Source organism: Phoenix dactylifera, chromosome 12 (assembly GCF_009389715.1).
Source record: "Phoenix dactylifera cultivar Barhee BC4 chromosome 12, palm_55x_up_171113_PBpolish2nd_filt_p, whole genome shotgun sequence".
Classification (NCBI taxonomy): Eukaryota; Viridiplantae; Streptophyta; class Magnoliopsida; order Arecales; family Arecaceae; genus Phoenix; species Phoenix dactylifera.
Genome location: NC_052403.1, coordinates 7,125,164 through 7,143,167, shown reverse-complemented (window position 1 = coordinate 7,143,167; position 18,004 = coordinate 7,125,164). Strand labels below are relative to the sequence as shown.

At 40.3% G+C, this 18,004-nt stretch overlaps 2 protein-coding genes across 2 annotated transcripts in view; one reads left to right on the top strand and one right to left on the bottom strand.

Annotated features, from left to right (window-relative positions):
- LOC103697279 (pumilio homolog 2-like) overlaps nt 1-6,708 on the bottom strand; it is a 32,084-nt gene extending 25,376 nt beyond the window's left edge. Inside the window, 1 exon segment of the mRNA XM_008779120.4 lies at nt 5,534-6,708. Within this exon segment, the coding sequence (XP_008777342.2) occupies nt 5,534-6,157 (624 nt within the window). The 5' untranslated portion in view covers nt 6,158-6,708.
- A 5,559-nt stretch (nt 6,709-12,267) lies between these two features.
- On the top strand, nt 12,268-14,561 carry LOC103697924 (glycerol-3-phosphate acyltransferase 5-like). Its single transcript, XM_008779866.3, has 2 exons — nt 12,268-12,933; nt 13,290-14,561. The coding sequence occupies exons 1-2, from the start codon at nt 12,361-12,363 to the stop codon at nt 14,205-14,207; spliced, it is 1,491 nt and encodes a 496-aa protein (XP_008778088.1). The 5' UTR covers nt 12,268-12,360; the 3' UTR covers nt 14,208-14,561.
- Nucleotides 14,562-18,004: the final 3,443 nt, after the last annotated feature.

Below are 18,004 nucleotides of genomic sequence, written 5' to 3'. Positions count from 1 at the left end.
GATAAGGCATAATGATGAAAATATCAATAAACTAAGAGTTCATAAATTAGTTGTGATTAAAGATGAGTGAACGAATCGAATGATCAAATTTTGATAGAGAGAAGGACAAGACAAATAGAGGGTAAGCCTTGGTGCAACGGTAAGGTTGCTCCACTCTGATTTGGAGGTCACGAGTTTGAAACAAGGATACAATCTTTCCACACTCGGGGTAAAGCTACGTACATCTGACCCTCTCAAAACCCTACAATGACGGGAGCCATATACACTAAGCCACCCTTTTATGAACAGGATAATTACCAACAAAAATGGACAAATAAGCCAAGTTTCAAAATATAGAAATTTCATCTAGCTGGGTTAGCGAAGATGGATACAATAGGCAAGCAATGAAACAAAGGCCTAGTCAGCTTTAGAAGTATTAGACCATAAATAAAGGAACACGAAAGGAAAAACAGCAATTAAATATCTGGTACTGCATAAAATGGGCAAGCTATTAGAAACGGCCAGACAGGACTGAGGTGGAGCATTAAACGCACAGAATATAAAAGGCAACAAAGTATATGGTGCAATACGAAGCTTAAAAAGACGAACAAATGACTGCACAAACTAGTGACACACATGCAAGCAAGAATCTCTATGTCTAATAAAGCATCTTATTAAGTAGAACTCAGTATACTTTTAATCGTATAAAAAGAGCATTTCTAATATAAGGCAAAGCTTTTTGTTTAATTGATTCTACATAAAGTCCAAGTGGTGCAAGGATAACATTCTCTGTAGGAAAAGAACCAAGTATTCTTAGTCATATATGATCAGTTTTAAGATTGTACCATTATTTCAGTAACTTTTGGATGTATGGAGCTTATTGACATAGCACACAGTCAAAGAAATGAATATCAATAAAGAAATTGATGATTCAGCAAGTGCAAACTTGGTAATAGATTTGCGGGAGGCAAAAAAATTCCAGGCTGGTACAACTAGCAGGTGTCTGGTTGGTGTAACTGAATAGAGTAAGTTTTATCCACAGATACCTTAATGAACAAGGCTGAACAAGGAATTTTCATTTGGAGAAGTTTTTTAAAAAATAATATGAATCCGATAAATCTTTAAAAGGAGTATACAGAAGAAAGTAAATTGTGTACAACTAAATTAGCAAGGAAGGATTTTACATAGTTCCTCCATTGGTATACAAGTTTACACAAAACTCTCTGGAATAAGCCTAAATTAAACTTATACAGCTTCATTCAAAGCATTTTTTTTCTTATAAATCTTCTCCTTGTACCATTTATTATCTTGCATACACAACCATTTACTCAAGGTCACCGAGCACAATCCAATTCCAAATGATGGAACTACCCCGAGTCTATATCCCTTATCTCTTAATCAGCTTTGCCCAGCTTCACTGCCTACATCTCCAAAATAGGATTGTTCGACAAGGTTACCAGATCTCTTCCACACCATTAAACCCTCTAAATCATCAGAAAAGATGCCCTATCTGAGACCAAGATACGACATCCAAAGATGGATAGGGTTTTTTTAAATTTTATCCCATCAAGCCTCCACATTTTCATTCCATGAATGTAATTTTGTTTCCCCCTACAACTTCAACTGTTTTCTCACATTTTGAACCCTGCAAGTTATAGGGCTTAAATTGCCATGATTTGGTCTGACAAGCATGTCTAAAACATGACCATATTGTGAAGCATCACTAAAGCACTCATATGATTCCATATTTGCTAACTATATAAACAAGGTTTTGAGTGCCAACAATGCTAACAAGATAGTCAATCTCGATATTGGACCACGTACCTGTTATCGGTTGGGTTGGGTTGGGTCGGGTCAATACGGTACACTCCTGTACCAACATATGGTATGCTGCTGGAGGCAAGATAGCAGCCATACTAGATGTTGATACAGTACAGTATCAAGCCCCCATACTGTACCAATACCTTATGTGGTCAAAGTACACAATTTCGGCCAATTCAAGTCAGTACAAAAAACCTTGCATACCATCCATGCTGTGCCATGCCAACAAAGTTTTGGCATTGGGCACATAAGGGGTGCCTCAAGATACCAGCACCCACTCGTGCTAGCCCATATCGATAGCATTAGATAATTCAGCTATACCACACTTGACATGTCAACATGGGACAGCCAATACTAATAGTGTCCACAACCACAATGCCCATTGGCATCGGCACCTGAATTCATACATATTCATGTATGAAGATATCTAACCCCCATGTAGTTGTTGCTAGATTTTAGGAATTTGCAAGGTTAGACACTTTTATCTGTGTCTAGACCTTATCATAGCTAAACCGTTAGATTCTCAAAATCCATAACTTTGTTCAGGATTCATGTGAAAATACATCACTGTAACCAATACAGCTGATTCTTTCACCTTTGGCACAAAACTTGCAAACAGCATCTAAGAACAAAGTGCTAACTTTCATCATCCTATAGTTCCTAATTGGAATTTCTCAAAATTTGGATTCATTTAATTGCTATGTGTTGATTGCCCATTTTACTTCACAAGTCCAATTATACAAACTTCGGGTTATCTTAATATGGTTCTCATAGAAATCTCTTTATTCCAACTAAATCATGTCATTATTGCTTGTCATTTCTGCAGTCAACTGTCACCTTGTTGTCATCTTTTCCAGCTTTTTCATATCAGATATAACTACATGCTTCTGAGGGAAAAAAAACCTAACAGTATTGAGTTCTCCATAGTGTTCTTTTAATGTAATTCTAAATAAAATGATAAATCTTTATCTAGAACAGGCCTGAAATCAAAATCCTTACTTCTCCTTTCAAATCCTATGAGTATCATGATTTTTACATTCAAATATGATTCCAAACAACATGACAGGTCAGTAATATGAGCACCAGGATGCAGCTGCCTATGGCAAATTATGTAACTTCTTTGATAAAGGGTATTTATTTCAATTTGTTGGTATAGAAATTTGAAAGTAAAGGTGGAAAGTTAAACAAAATTTCAATACTAGCCAAACAATGAAGTAAATGCACTTGATCACCAACTCCAAGCGCACTTGAACGAGAGGTTATATCAAAGTTTTGTTCCATAGCACAAAATTACTTCCATAAAGGGTGTTAGCTGCAAACAAACCAAAAAGATTTCCTGTACTTCTTCTATGGCCATGTCCTTTAAAACCCAGATTACCACTACCACCCTTTGATTAATCTTATAATTATACTAAGGCTTTTAAAGCTAGATTACTCTGGCTCAATCAATATGCATACTAGGCCGTATCATATTGGTTCATGGCCATGATGGTATGGGGTTAATAAATACTAGATTTCACTCCTTTTTCTTACTCTTGCTTCTTGTACATGCACACAACTGAACAAGATTTTAAGTACCAAACCACGCCAGTCTATATTGAGTGTACCATATCAAACCAATGGCGAACCAGTATGCAGTATAATCCAGATGTTGGTATAGGTATTAGTGCCAGTACTTAAAACTTTTCAATCAAACTTTCTCAGCCCCACCTATGTCTTCTACATATAACAACACTACGATAGCGACTTTGCTTACTTGTCCTTCCTAGTTTTATCAGAGATCACAAACATTTGCATGGGTATACACATGTCAAATTCACATACTTTCATATATGAAAATTATAAAACCATAAAGCTTTAAAGACAAAAATAAGTATCAAAATCTCTTTATGTTTTTTCCATTAAAGTAAAATGGAGTTACCAAGCTAGTAGATTCTCTTGGTGGTTGTACAGCGACCTGGATTCAGATCCCATTTTCACTAGGTTTTGGGGTGTCAGGGCATATTAGGGGAGGGGCTACCCCACTTGTATAGCCAACTGCTTATGGCTCTCGAGCTGTGGAAGGTCACTTGGAAGCCCACCATACAGCCCATGCACATATGGAGGCCACCTAGATCCTATGTGCAGGGACTAGGGGGTTGCATATGCATATCGGCCACATATGTGGCCTCTTGAAATAGTGATTAGTGGGGCAATTAAATAATTATTTCAAACTAAAGTCTGAGTAATGCTATTTGGTGTCAATAAACAAATTAGAAATTTTTAATGTTATCCATTATAAAATTTCACATTACCACCCAAGATAAGATTCTCAAAATCTGGACATATATATTTAGGATTTACCATCAGCTTCAATGTTCGGATTTCATATCAAGACATATTTTACTATATATAATGCAAACAACCAACATTACTGGATGTTTGCATGTGAAGTCATGTATCCCACTCTGAAGCAGGTGAGACTTGTTTCACTTCCCCTCTGAAAACACTAAACTTTTAATAGTTAAACCCCACTATATTTACCCTCCAAATAAATTCTAAGAAAGGCAAAGGTGATAACTATATCGTCTAAAATGGAGCGTAAATTTATCAAATCTACTCCAAACAATGATGATTGACGGAGTCACGGCGATCCATGAATTGATTCTTCTACTGGAATAAATCACAATCGTTGTAAGTGCCCCCAGCTAGTTGAGGAAAACAGTAATATCAGTATATATTAATAAGTGCACCTTTTGTGAAAAAAAAGACCATGCCAAACTTCCTATACTTCACATTACTATACCTTATCTCCAGACTTTTAAAGTAAAAAAAATAAATCCAGCAATAAAATTTTATACACAAGACAAATGCATTCATATGTTCGTTCTTATTGCTGATGTATAAAGTTACACCATCCCACAAGTGATTCGGCTACTCTTCTTAATCTACAACATTTCCATCTATAATCCCTGCAATCATTCTGTGTAAGCCCATTAAACTACTTTGAACTCCATCATTTAGTTTCTAAATTGACAGGGGAGAATTAGCACTTATTTTTTTTTAATGTTAAGCAATTTATGTGAAAATACCTCTTTCAATCCAGCTTTTGTATTTTTTCCCAAACATCAATCCTAATTCAAATATGCCCCTACATTGGGACCTTCTCATCATATACTTATAAATGACTTGCTTGGCTAACCATTTATATATGAATGAGATGATCAAGAAAAAGAAAATTGAGATATCAAATAACAAGATTCAACGAAAAAAAGAACTTGAAATTTTTTTGCAAGTGTTAGAAACCACCATTTTCAGTTTTACTACAGTTATATCATTGACCCTATCCTACAGGACCAAATTGCATGCCAGTTGATGTGTACCTTCAGATACGGTAAGAAACATAATGCCCTCCATAATTAGAGGGAAAAATGATGCATGTAATGGCATGTACAAGTAAAATCACATAATTAGAGAGGAAAAGAGAATCCTGCAGCAAATAAAGATCACCAAAGTATCATAATATCCTCAGCGACAAAAAAAAAAACCAGGTAAGAGCACTCCTCATGGTTGTTGCTCATGGGAAATATTATACAAAGTAAAAGGTTTCAACATGCAAGAATCCCACGTTAAAATTTGAAAAACATGAAAAGATTAAATTTTTACAGTGGAAATAATTTACTAAAGTCAAATTGCAATGGAACGTTCATACTACAAGGTAACAGAACGAATATTTTGTGCCACTGAAAATCACCTGAAGCATATCAGCAAAGCTCTTCTGTTGGCCAAGCGACAACCCAATCAGCCCGTCTCCTTCTCGGTTCAGCCATTCGCCAGCACTAGGCACTTTTCTCAGGCCCCCCTTGCACTCCTCCTGTGAACTGAAGCCAGGCTGCTGCGAGAAGAGCGAGCTGCCACTCCCCTCCTCTTCCCTGTTAGGTCTCCTCCTATCCCCAATCCCTCCCAGCACCGAGCTCCCGGCCTTAAGCCTCTGAGTGGACCTCCAGTCCTCCTTGGATAGAACCGGAGGTGGGAGACGGGGGTTCAGATTAACATGAGAGTAGTAGTAGGAGGGGTAAGCCGGATGAGTCCGGAGCTCATCCTCGGATAATAGCCCATTCTCATTACTACCCTGGGCGAAATCCGGCACGCCAGCGGCGGCTTCCCTGGCAAAGAGCCCTCCGACAGCGGTGAGCGATCCCTCGACGGTGGGGGGAGCGGAGCCGCTCCGGTAAAGATTCAGCTCCCGCTCTCGATCGCTCGCCTCCTGTCTCCTCTGCTCTCGGAGGAGCAACCCCAGCTCCTTCTCCAACTCCTCCCCACCAAATCCTTCCCCTCTGCTCCCGATCATGGACCGAACCCCCATCTCCGAAGGCATCGACAGGAAGTCCTCAGCGACCGTTCCAATAACAAAAAAGAAGAACGAGATAAAACTAAACTTCCAAATCACCAAAACGAAACAAAAAGGGACAGAAAGATAGCGAAAAATGGCAACTTAAACAGCTCCAAGACTAGAAAACCCCAACCCCACTATGGTTTAGCTAGAAAGATCGGATCTTTCGCCATAGGAACAAAGATTTACACCATTTTCCGATCGGAAACCCTAAATCCCTGGCTGGACGACCGATCGCCACTCCGGAGGCGTCCGGGGACGCCGCGGCGAAATTTGCTTGGGCGTCGTAGAGATCGGATGAAAAAGGCGCGATCTTTCTACGCCCAAGCTCGAGGCGATCGGCGATCCGCCATCGATTGCGCCATTGAAACTCCGCTCGATGCTCCGAGCCCTTGGAATGAGGAGAGAAGAGAAGCGAGTAGTAGCACTGAGAGAGAGAAAGAGAGAGAGAGAGAGGAACAGTGAGGTAAGTGACCGGTCTGATAAGCACGAGGACTTGGACGATTTTGACCGTCTGATCATAGAACCAACGGTCAAGATCGGTCCGGGCAGGGGATTTCGTTATGCCCAAGAACCCTAGGGTTTTATTGCAAGGGTGATGCTCGGATATTGCCAAACCGAAGGCCGATTTAGAATATATATATTCTTATTTTATGCATGTAACGGATAAACTAAATTTTATTTTAGGCATTCTTTAATAGTCATCTAATGAGTTTTCTAAACCAGTAATGAGCTTAAGTCTAGTGGAGTTACTGGTAATTAAGGTGTCGTTATCCAGCTCGTGTTCTAATGCCCGTGCCACGTGAGCAGGGGCTGGATTCTCGCTCGTGCGCTTCGCACGTGACGAACACTCCCGGAAAGGAACCCCCAACGAGGGAAGGTAATATATCATTTATATAGCTTGGGATAATTTTGTTTGCTGCGAGAGAAAAATTTTAGCTTGAATGTTCACACCATATTTAGCAGTTTTGTGGAATGATTAAATGTGGTCGAAAATTTACTATGCCTTCGAGATGGCCGGTGCCGTCTGCTATATATGTTGGACAGCTATAGTTAGTGCAGAACATGCTATACGAATAGTTGAAATTGTTCGGCAGTAATCGCTGGCACTGCCCATGACTCTGATGGAGGCAGAGTTCTTTGAGAGCTATACAAAGAGTCATCGAATTCTATTGACATGTCTGGCTGGGCAGTTGAGAGGTGTCACCTATGCTCTTCAAGACTTCATAGCTATAAGTCATATGTTATCTCGTAGAACTTTCAGTAATAGGATTATAGCCTATTTCTCTAGCGTCGATCTGTTATTGGTTGATGTGCTCATGTGGCGATGGTTGAGGTCTTCAAGGCACCGAACTAGTTAATCTGCTAGAGGGCTTGAACAATTGGCTGTTCGGATCGTGGAGGTTGGTCGAAGATCGTGATGTGCCTCCAAGGTGGCGAGGTGGTAGTTGATGTACACAGGTGGCGATGGCTCCAATGATGGTCGCACCTGAGATGGTGATAAAAAGAGGAGACCGTGCTTGGACCGTGTTACACATGGGTGTTTTGCCAGCGCACCACGTTTCGCACATCTCACTTGTGTGGTTATGGAAATTGCTCATGATCGTGGCTAAAGTGTCTCCAGCTAGAAGGAGTATTTGAAATTTGAAGGACTCTACATTGACTGTGGTCGACTCTAGGTACATCAGGCAGATATTTGTTGTATATCGAAAACGAGGATGTAATTCTATGACCATTAGTTGCATATTCAACCTCTCTTGGTGGAATGATGGCCGCAATCTGTACCCGCCAAGATATATGCCAAAGAAAATTCAATCATTAAATTGAATCAAAGATTTTGACAAGCAAAATCCCAGGAAAAGGAATAGAATCACACATTCCTTAATTTGAATGTTTAACTCATGCCCGCACATGAGCCGCGAACACCAAATGGTTCTATTCGTATCTAAATGCCATCTCTTTTTATATAAATTATTCTCAATAAATAGAAAAAATATTTTCCAATTTTTATACTTCAAGGTTTTTGCTATTCTTTTTTTTAAAAGCAAAACATTAGCAAGCTACCCCATAATTCAAAAATTATTAGTATTTCTAGTAATATTTTTTTGCATAATAATATACCCCCTAAATAGTTTTTTCCATTCAAAAGAATTACGATTTAATCCTATGCCGACTGTACTTCAATTTTAGACCATTTAAATTCATTTATTTAGTTTTAGAATCTATAGAACCTATGACTCCTCAATCCATTAATGCAATCCAAAATTAATTAAAATATTTTTACTTAAAAAAATATAGTTTAAGAACTAAATTTATGATACTTATCATCCTTACTCACTAATGAGTACTTTTATTAGGTAATGCGTGCATATGAACATGTGCATCATGGCTAGCATTATAAATTATAAATATACTTCAATTTTTATTTCACTTTCTAGGATGAATAATTGAATCAAATGGAATGTACTGTTTAGCAAAAACACTGTCCAAGTGACAAGGGATTATTAGTTTACTGAATGGCTCAACCATGAGGGTTTGAGACATTATAACAGTAGAAAAATATATTTGTTGGAATATTTATTTAGGCGCAATCGATTAGCATATTTCTTGAGAAGAAAAATAAAATACCTTTAGCAAAACATGTCATGCAACAATTCTTGCACCCAAGTACGCTACATTTCCAATAATTTTTATTAGGAATGAAGGTTTGGTCTTGACTCTGGATGTTAGAGGTAAACTCATACCAATTATAGGTTACATGATACATGATGGCTGGATCACACAAAAGCAACCGCATTGTATTATTTATTACATGTGTTAATAATAAGATTTAATAGGGTTCTTAAGATGTGAAGGCTTTTATCTAAGTGACTCATTCATAACATGTTGATGGAAGAGATATAGTTTTGACTTTGGTGCCCCCAAAAAATTATTTTCTACACTGCATGCACCATATGGTCGTGTATGCATCCAATCGCAGTCACTCGTTTCAATGGACCTTGTTCATCAAATGCTCAACTTGGTGCACCGTTACAAAAATGAGTAGCTGTGAGTATTTGCATGCGCGACCACACGGTGCATGCAGTGTAGGAAATAATTTCTCCAAATTTTAGGTGTTGGTCCTATTAGAAAAAAAAGTAGGCGGGCAAGCTAGTGAAATGAGACCAAACTCCACTCGAGAGGATGTTATATATGGTGATATTATTTATCTCCTTCGTAGATCCCCAACTGGATTGCTCAATGACTGAGTGATTTCAATGCAATGAACTTCCCCTTAATTTCACGAGCCTCCTAATGCAAAGTATGGTGATAAGAGCACAGGGTACGGCCTTAGCTAACTTGGAGACCACTTTCGAGGAAGGGTCACCTGAATTTTTTAGCTCGGAAAGAGATCTCGTCAATATATGGTCGTGCTACAACAAGCAAAGCAGTGATGCAGCAGAAAATACCGAGCGAATCGCAGAATATTATGTGCGGTGATGTATCAAGTTCTGATCTTTGGACAAGGGCAAGCCTTAATCAAAGGACGGAGAATTTGATATAAACAAAGGAAGGCCTTCTTAGAAATGCATTGTGTTTCTAATATGAAGGGTAGAGTTCCCTAGATCACATATATGAATTTAGAACATTGAATTTTAATTAAATTAAAACATACATGTGTTAATTACAACCATGCAGTTGATGCAATTTGCACAAATAATTGGTACTTATGTAAGTGTTTTCTCGAATACTATGGATAGACTTTCCTCTCTTTCTCCCGACTCAATGAGGTCTGTCAATGGAATTTAATCTTTATATAATTAATCCAATAGGCCCTCCTATTGCAAGCTTCTATTGGACACCACATGCCTACACCAAGCCATCCAACCACAATTGATTAATGTGGTGTTCATAAGTCCATAACGCATGAATCATATCTCAAATTAGTCCCCAAACATGCATGCCTTGTTAACTATATATTTGTAGCCAATTTTATCAAAATCGAAATAGCAACAATCAATGGAAATCTAATTCCATTGGAATTTTTCAATATGAAAATCAATGGATTGGAGAAGAATTGTAAGTCCATTTTTGTTTTCACGAAGGAGGAGATACCAAAAGCTAGAGCAGAAAGGATCGTAGCACTTATTGGATTGAAGATCATGGTGGAGATATTGAAGGACTGGTGGAAGTTGAAGAGAGAATTTGACACCATTCATTTGTCGAATGGTTCTTCATTATTTGTTTCAAAAAGGAAGGAGATCTTGTATAGGTATAGATTCATGCGTGGTTGGTGGCCAAACTTCTAGGCTTTCAAAGAGAGACTTTACTTGCGGCTATTTGGATGTTTCTTCCAGATTTGCCTACTGAATGGTGAATATTGGGGTCGAACAAGATCATCAAGAACCGGCTGGATACAAGTACTCGACATCTGGAGCTGGGAGGCTATGCAAGGGATAAAAAGAAGGAATGTTAAGAAATTAAGACTAAAAAAATATGATAAATTTTAATGTGTCAATTCAAGAGACTTTACTAATTCAACTCATTAACATTCTCATAATTAAGTTGGCCTAAAGCTTGCCAAGTTATAAGAAGTCTTGATCCCACCGTGTTTCTCACAAGTGGATTGGGATGGATTGATCGGTTCAAGTTGGATCTAAAGTATCCACCCATGCTTCATTCCTTCCCTTCCTTCCCCATTTCCTCTCTTTGTCTCTCACTTGAGAGAGAGAGAGAGTAAAAAAATCTAAAATATATAAATAAATCTATCTTATCATATAAGTTTAAGTTTTTGAGGCAATAGTGATTTTAACATGGTATCAGAGTAGAGGTCCTGATGGAATTCAAGAGAGAGTCAAGCTTGTGAACAAGGACCCATTTGTTAATAGCGTTGACTTAGTCCCCGGGCAAAGGTATGGAAATTTCTAACTAATCATTTCAATTAAAGCATAAAATACATGTTTAGCTATGCACACAACCTTACCTGCGTCACACCTCCTTTAACTTGATGTCAAATTCTCTTCCTCATCCATAACCATACCTAACTTGATGTTTAGGTATGGTTATTCAGCTGCTGCATTGAAGAATCCTAAAACTCCTGTTAATTCGTGATCAAGAACGCAATCTTCCATCAAAATGCCAATATATGCGGTATATCGTCAAACTGATGGCCTTGGACAATCATGCAAGAAACCATTGGAGCTCATCACTATAATTCATCACAAGCACATCTCTGTTTCAGATGGGCCATATGAATAAACGAAATTTTCTAATCCGCTACATGCTTGCAAAGGGCAATTTTTTTTGTGGCCGGTCATGGATTGATGATTGATCAACTACCCTCAACTAGAATCCAAAGATCAAGTGACCATCCTCATAAAGTATCCAACGGTCCAACTTGAACAGCCCAAACAATGCTAATCAACTAGCTATTTAATTCGACATGTTCAACCAGGAGCGCACAATTAATCTCATCACGGATCGAAAACTGGTATTCCAATCCAAGCAGCCAGTTTGGCACATTTATCGAGAACGTACGCAGACGCAGACGCACACGCAAACTAGATACGACCATATGTTTTGCATTGTTTATTTACAAGGATATTAAATCATCCAACCCAAGCTTCAAATCCAAGTTACTAGAGTTTCAAACCCATTTCCCTTAGTCCTCTCAAGCCACCAAAGTGGTCGTGTTTCCCATCATGAATATATTGCAAGGTCAAGGGTAGCAAACAGGAAAGAGCACATATTCTTTGCTGTACATAGTTTGCATCATAGAGTACAGCAGTCAATGGCCGCCATCTAAAAATAAGTGATCATCAAAACCATCCATCTTTTGTTAGCGAGAATTGCACCGGATACTATGGTGCAAATGGTATACTGCAAAGGATCCTAAGTCAACCGGAAATGAGAGGAGAGCAGGATATAGAGTAGATTGGTTTGTTGTGAATTAGGTTTGCAATCCCACCACCACAGCCCTGGCGTGGCGTGGGACTGCGGTGGTTGTGAATCGTTAAGCGGCCTCGTTCCCAAGAACTACGAGCTGGTCAAGCCCACCATTAACGCTCCACCCTCGCCTTATATCCCTCCCACCTCTCCAACCGCTGTTTGCCAACTCCATTACCATATCTCACCCCCATCAGCCTAAGAACGATATAGACTCAGAAGCTAGCTCGAGAAGTAGTAGTAAAAGGAATAGGAGGAGGGAGATGGAGGGTCGATACTCCGGCCGGCCGATAACCGGCTCCATCGTGTCGGAGCTTGAAGGCGGGCTGCTCAAGGACACCGACCCCTTCCCCTACTTCATGCTCATCGCCTTCGAGGCATCCGGGCTGGTCCGCTTCACCATTCTGCTTCTCCTATGGCCGGCCATTCGCTTGCTCGGGTTGCTCGGCATGGGCGAGCTGGGGTTGAAGCTCATGACGTTCGTGGCGGTCGCAGGGGTCCGGATGTCGGAGATAGAGGCCGTGTCGCGTGCGGTGCTGCCCAAGTTTTACATGGAGGACGTCGATATGGCGGCGTGGGGCATGTTTAGCTCGTACGAGCGGCGGGTGGTGGTGACGAGGTGCCCGAGGATTATGGTCGAGAGGTTCGCGAAGGAGCACCTGCGTGCGGACGAGGTGGTCGGGGGTGAGCTCGAGGTTAATCGGTTTGGGTATGCCACTGGTGTTCTGAAGAGAGTGAAGTACGAGTCGGTCGCGCGAGAGTTGTTTAATGGCAATATGCCGGATGTCGGTTTGGGTAGGTCGACATCGGCTCAGTCCTTCTTATCTTTCTGCAAGGTGAGTTTGTTGGATGGAATGTGGCCAGCTACCAGATTTTTTTTGAATTTGCATGAATTTTCATAACAATTTGCATCAATTTATATGGGACCAAAGAATCCATTTCTATCTAGCGATCAATTATAGAAGGCTTAGCAGCACAATATCAATATATATATAAATATATGTAGCCTTTTAAAAGAAAAGAACTTCCTCCACTGTATTTTCAGGGGAAAAAAAAAACGAAATGAAAACGAAACAAAACTTGCACTTTCGTTGTCTCGAGATACAAGAAGAGTAGCTTCTTGAAATCCTTTGTTTATGAAGAGGATGTCTTCTTGGCAATCTAACAACAGCCTTTTTATATACCTGGGCAGGAACAGCACCATCCACCATTTGCCGCCGATCTCAAGCACAACAACCTGTTAGTCCGCCCGCTGCCGGTCATATTCCATGATGGCAGGCTCGTTCGCCGCCCGACGCCGTTTATGGCGCTGCTCATCATCCTATGGATACCATTTGGCATCATAGTCGCCTTTGTACGCATCGCGGTCGGTCTAGTCCTCCCAATGCAATTCATCCCTTACATCGTCGGCATCTTCGGCGGCGAAGTCATCGTGCGAGGTCGCCCTCCGCCGCCAGCATGCAGCTCGACGAGTGGCATCCTTTTCGTGTGCACCCACCGTACTCTGATGGACCCGGTGGTCCTCTCCATTGTCCTCGGTCGCAAGGTCCCGGTCGTCACCTACTCCATCTCCCGGCTATCGGAGATCCTGTCTCCAATCCCCACCGTCCGGCTCAGTCGAGACCGTCAAGTGGATGCCCAGCGCATAAAGACCGAGCTAGCGAAAGGCGACCTTGTGGTGTGCCCGGAGGGCACGACATGCCGAGAGCCCTTCTTGCTAAGATTCAGCGCCCTATTCGCGGAGCTGACCGACCGGATCGTGCCGGTGGCCATGAACTACCGTGTTGGATTCTTCCATGCAACCACTGCTAGGGGCTGCAAGGCCATGGACCCGATATTCTTCTTCATGAACCCCAGGCCGGTGTATGAGGTGACGTTTCTGAACCAGTTGCCGGTGGAGGCAACATGCTCGGCCGGGAAGAGCCCGCATGACGTCGCCAACTATGTGCAGAGAATCTTGGCGGCCGCGCTCGGGTTCGAGTGCACCAACTTTACAAGGAAGGACAAATACCGAGTGCTCGCCGGCAACGATGGGACCGTGATCAGTTTTAAGTCGACGACGCCGTGGATGGGGAGGGTAAGGGAGGTGCTGAGGTTTCTGCTGCACTAGTGTTGATGATGGGGGGGTTTGGGCAAGGCTCCATGGCATGTCGTGTGCTTCAACTTTCAGTAGATGTAACAGTGGGTTCTTATTTTTAGGATTCTTTCATGTCTTAATAACTGGGTCCAGGAGCTTTGGGCCAGCTTATTGCTCTTTTATTTTTGTGGAGTCGTGCTAAACTTAGGCTGATGCACCTAAGTGTTTAAAGTGCTGCAGGTGCGAAGGTTTGGCTCTTGGCCAACATGAATGCGTAATGTCTCAAATTATTATGCCGCTTCGGTTTAGGAAGTTATCAAGTATGTTGTTCGGCATTCCGAATATTTTTTTTTGGACGTATGTATCAGGCATTCACCCCTCTTTGTATCCTTTACTTTTCCGTGATTTAGCAGGTTATACTCACATTAGAGTTATATGAAATAAGTAGTCATTTTTACCAAAAAAAAAAAAAAGTTACCAAGTATGTTTCTTTTTTCTCCATTTTCTTTTGTGTACGACTTGGAAAAACCCCCGCAATTTTGTTTCATATATGAATGATATTTATTTTATTAAGATGAATAATTGTAGCATCACTGATGCTTGCGATCCTTTTGCCTGGTTCCTATGTCTGCATACTAGCATACCCAAAGCCACCTCAGTTAACCATTTGTGATGTTACATTTAGACTTATGTCGACACAGTATTCAAATAGAGATTTGGGTCGCAGCATGAAGGAGAAGGATATATATGCAAAGAGGATCAAAATCTGTGCATGGATGAATGTTGCTGTAAGAGCCCATGTTCTTTGGGCCTGGGCCGGCCTTTGGGCCGCGACACCCACTTGGCCTGTGTGCAAGGGAGGGAGACTCCCGATCGGAGTTTTTCTCTTCTCCTGTTTTGATTTTTCCCCGATTCCACCAAAATAGGGGTCTAGAGTGATCAGAGCCTACCAAGTTTGAGCAATTCTTCATCTATAAAAAGGTCTCTTCTCCTCTCCTTTGGCATCACCTTGAGAGTTCTGCCATTAGAAGCTTGGATATCTAAAGCAATCTATGGAAGAAACTCGGGGTATCCGCTATCGATTCGGCTAGAAGAGCTTGCTGGAGGCAAAGTAAGCTTCCTCTTTTCCTTTCTCCGGTTGTTAGGCCACCATTCCACCTTGATCATTCTGGCTGGGTAATCGCCGGATTGATCGAAACCAAGCCTCCCATGTTTTGTTCCTTTTCCTCCCATTTGGCCGGCCATCGCCGGGCATGGCGGGCTACCAACACTGCAATGGGCCATCGACTGCTAGGAGTCGCTCCATGGGCGGTGCTGCCGCTGAGCGTCCCCCTTCATCTAGGAAGAAAGAGAGAGAGAGAGAGAGAGAGGGAGAGAGAGAGGGAGCCTCCCGGTCCTCTCTTCCTCTTCCTTGACTTCTCTCCTCTCTCTAGTTTCTCTCTCTGCCTGTTGGTACTTCTCTCTAGCTTGATCCGAGGAAGTCATTGGTTATGAGGATTATCGGATAGTCCTGAGTTGCTATGTGATGGCGGACCCTTTAGTGGATTAGTAGAAGATTTTGAGTTGTCGGATACTTTGGATAATTTTTTATGTTGATTTGGTTCTGTAGGAAAATAATCTTTTGGACAAAAAGACGTTGAGCAAAGTTCTACGCATTTCGGTTCGTAGATCGCAGTGTGGGCAGGTGATTAGTTTGTCTAGTTGTCAGCAAAGAGGTAAGAATTCTTATATATTGACCTACATGATATAGAAATTTTTGTAACTATATATGTATGATATGCTATAATCCAGATAAGTAAGAAGCAATGATAATTTCATTATGGTTTTGGTATTAAATTGTATTTTGATCATGTTTATAATTGATAGTATGATGGGTATATATATGAGCATTACTTGCACTTGTATAATCGGATTAATGGATGTGATGCTCTAAACTAACCATGTTATATTAATTGGCCCGTCGAGAGCACAAAATGTGATTGTGGTTATTCTAAAGCTGGAAATAAAAAGGAATTGATGTGTGGATATGAACCGAATTAAATTAACAAAAACTTTGGGCTTATCTCCTTATTATCGATTGCCCCGTCATAGGCTAAAAATGTAAAACTATTGACTGTCCCATCATAGGCTGAAAATGTAAAACTATTGGTTGCCCCCATCATAGGCCGAAAATATAATACTATTTACTGCCCCATCACATGCCGAAAATGTGAAACTACTGGTTGCTTCGTCATAGGCTGAAAATATGAAACTATTGGTTACCTCATTACAGGCCGAAAATGTGAAACTATTAGTTGCCCCGTCACATTCCAGAAATGTGAAACTACTGGTTGCCCTATCACATGCCGAAAATGTGATCTATTGATTGCCCCATCACAAGCCAAAAATGTGAAATTATTGGTTGCCATGTCATAGATTGGAAATGCGATACTATTAGTTGCCCCATCATGGGCCAGAAGTATGATCAAAATTTGGCTGAAAGTCGAAAATATAATTGATTCTCATCAAGTTAAAAAGGAGTGGAATGAAAAGTATTGAAAACATTAATGGAAATTTATGAAATATCAGATGCTATATCACTCTTGAGTGATTGAATTTCTATTAATATTTCATGTACATATTTATTCTAATTATTCGAGCATTATTAATAGTCGGTTTGTGATTCCGTAATGTGTGCAACGATTTCTTGCAATTTTTAAACTTATATTATTATTGTATTGGTGTGGATATATGGAGATTGTTACTGCGTTGTAAAACTCACAACCCTTTCTTCTTCCTTCTCTTTTTAGAGTCGCAAGATGCATAGTTTCAAATGGGTTGGGCATAGAGTTCAAGTATCAGAGTCATCAGTTAGTTAATTAGTTTATTTTTCTTGATACCGATGAACATTTTTGAATTTCTTGTAGTTGAACTAGTTTGATTATTTGGATATATTGGATTTATCTATTTAGATTAATTGGTGAATTGTGGAGCTATTATATTTTTATTCATCTTAGGCCTTGTATCATCTTTGGAGCACTGCTCTAGAGCTCATGCGGTCGTGTTATATAGTCGACCCAGATGATGGGTTCAAGGCGTGACAGTTGCATTTTTAGGACAGTTGATGTGCCCAAGCTAATGTTAAAGCCTGCCTAGCTGCACGACATTAAAAATTCTGGAAGGCCTGCATTTAGTTAATTAAGTAAAAGCCCGAAAGCTTAGCAAGAGAGAGGAATCTAGGAAAAATTCGTTCTTTTCCACTCTACTTCCATTTTTGTAGGGATTTATATATCTGAGAGTGGGAATCGAGCGCCAGAGGCAAAGGGTTCTTCTTTTCTTTTTTCTTTTTAATACCTCAAAATCAAATATGGCTTCAAATTAATTTATTTTTCATAGATTTTTTGTTGGCATCATCATTAATCCTAATTTTTTATCTTTAGGGGCTTTGGGTAGTCTATTCCTTTTGTTCATTTTTTCCCTTTTTCTGAACCCTACAAAATGTTCTCTAAGTACTGAAATATAAATGTCTTGAGCTAATTGTTAGTCTTGGAATCATATTTCTCCTCTTTGCAACTGGCTTCGAACTCGCTATGCTTGATTCATTTTGTTAGATTGAGTTGGGTACGAACAATTATTATAACATTAAGATGTATCTACAGTGAGGGCAAGCAAGTTATATTGTATAGCCAATCTCATGCATTATGATTCTGATCATGATGAATACGTGTTAGCGTTTAATCACATTTCACATGCAGTGCACTTTAGGATTGAACCAGAGTTGAACTAGGAGCCTTTGCTTCTCTATAAGGGTTTACAACATGGATCTAATGTATGAGCCATCAAATTTGCCA

Bases quoted from the DNA above. Each gene is read 5' to 3' on its own strand.
- LOC103697924 (XM_008779866.3), top strand. From the start codon at position 12,361: ATGGAGGGTCGATACTCCGGCCGGCCGATAACCGGCTCCATCGTGTCG. The intron at 12,934-13,289 runs GTGAGTTTGTTG...ATACCTGGGCAG, and splicing joins CCTTCTTATCTTTCTGCAAG to GAACAGCACCATCCACCATT.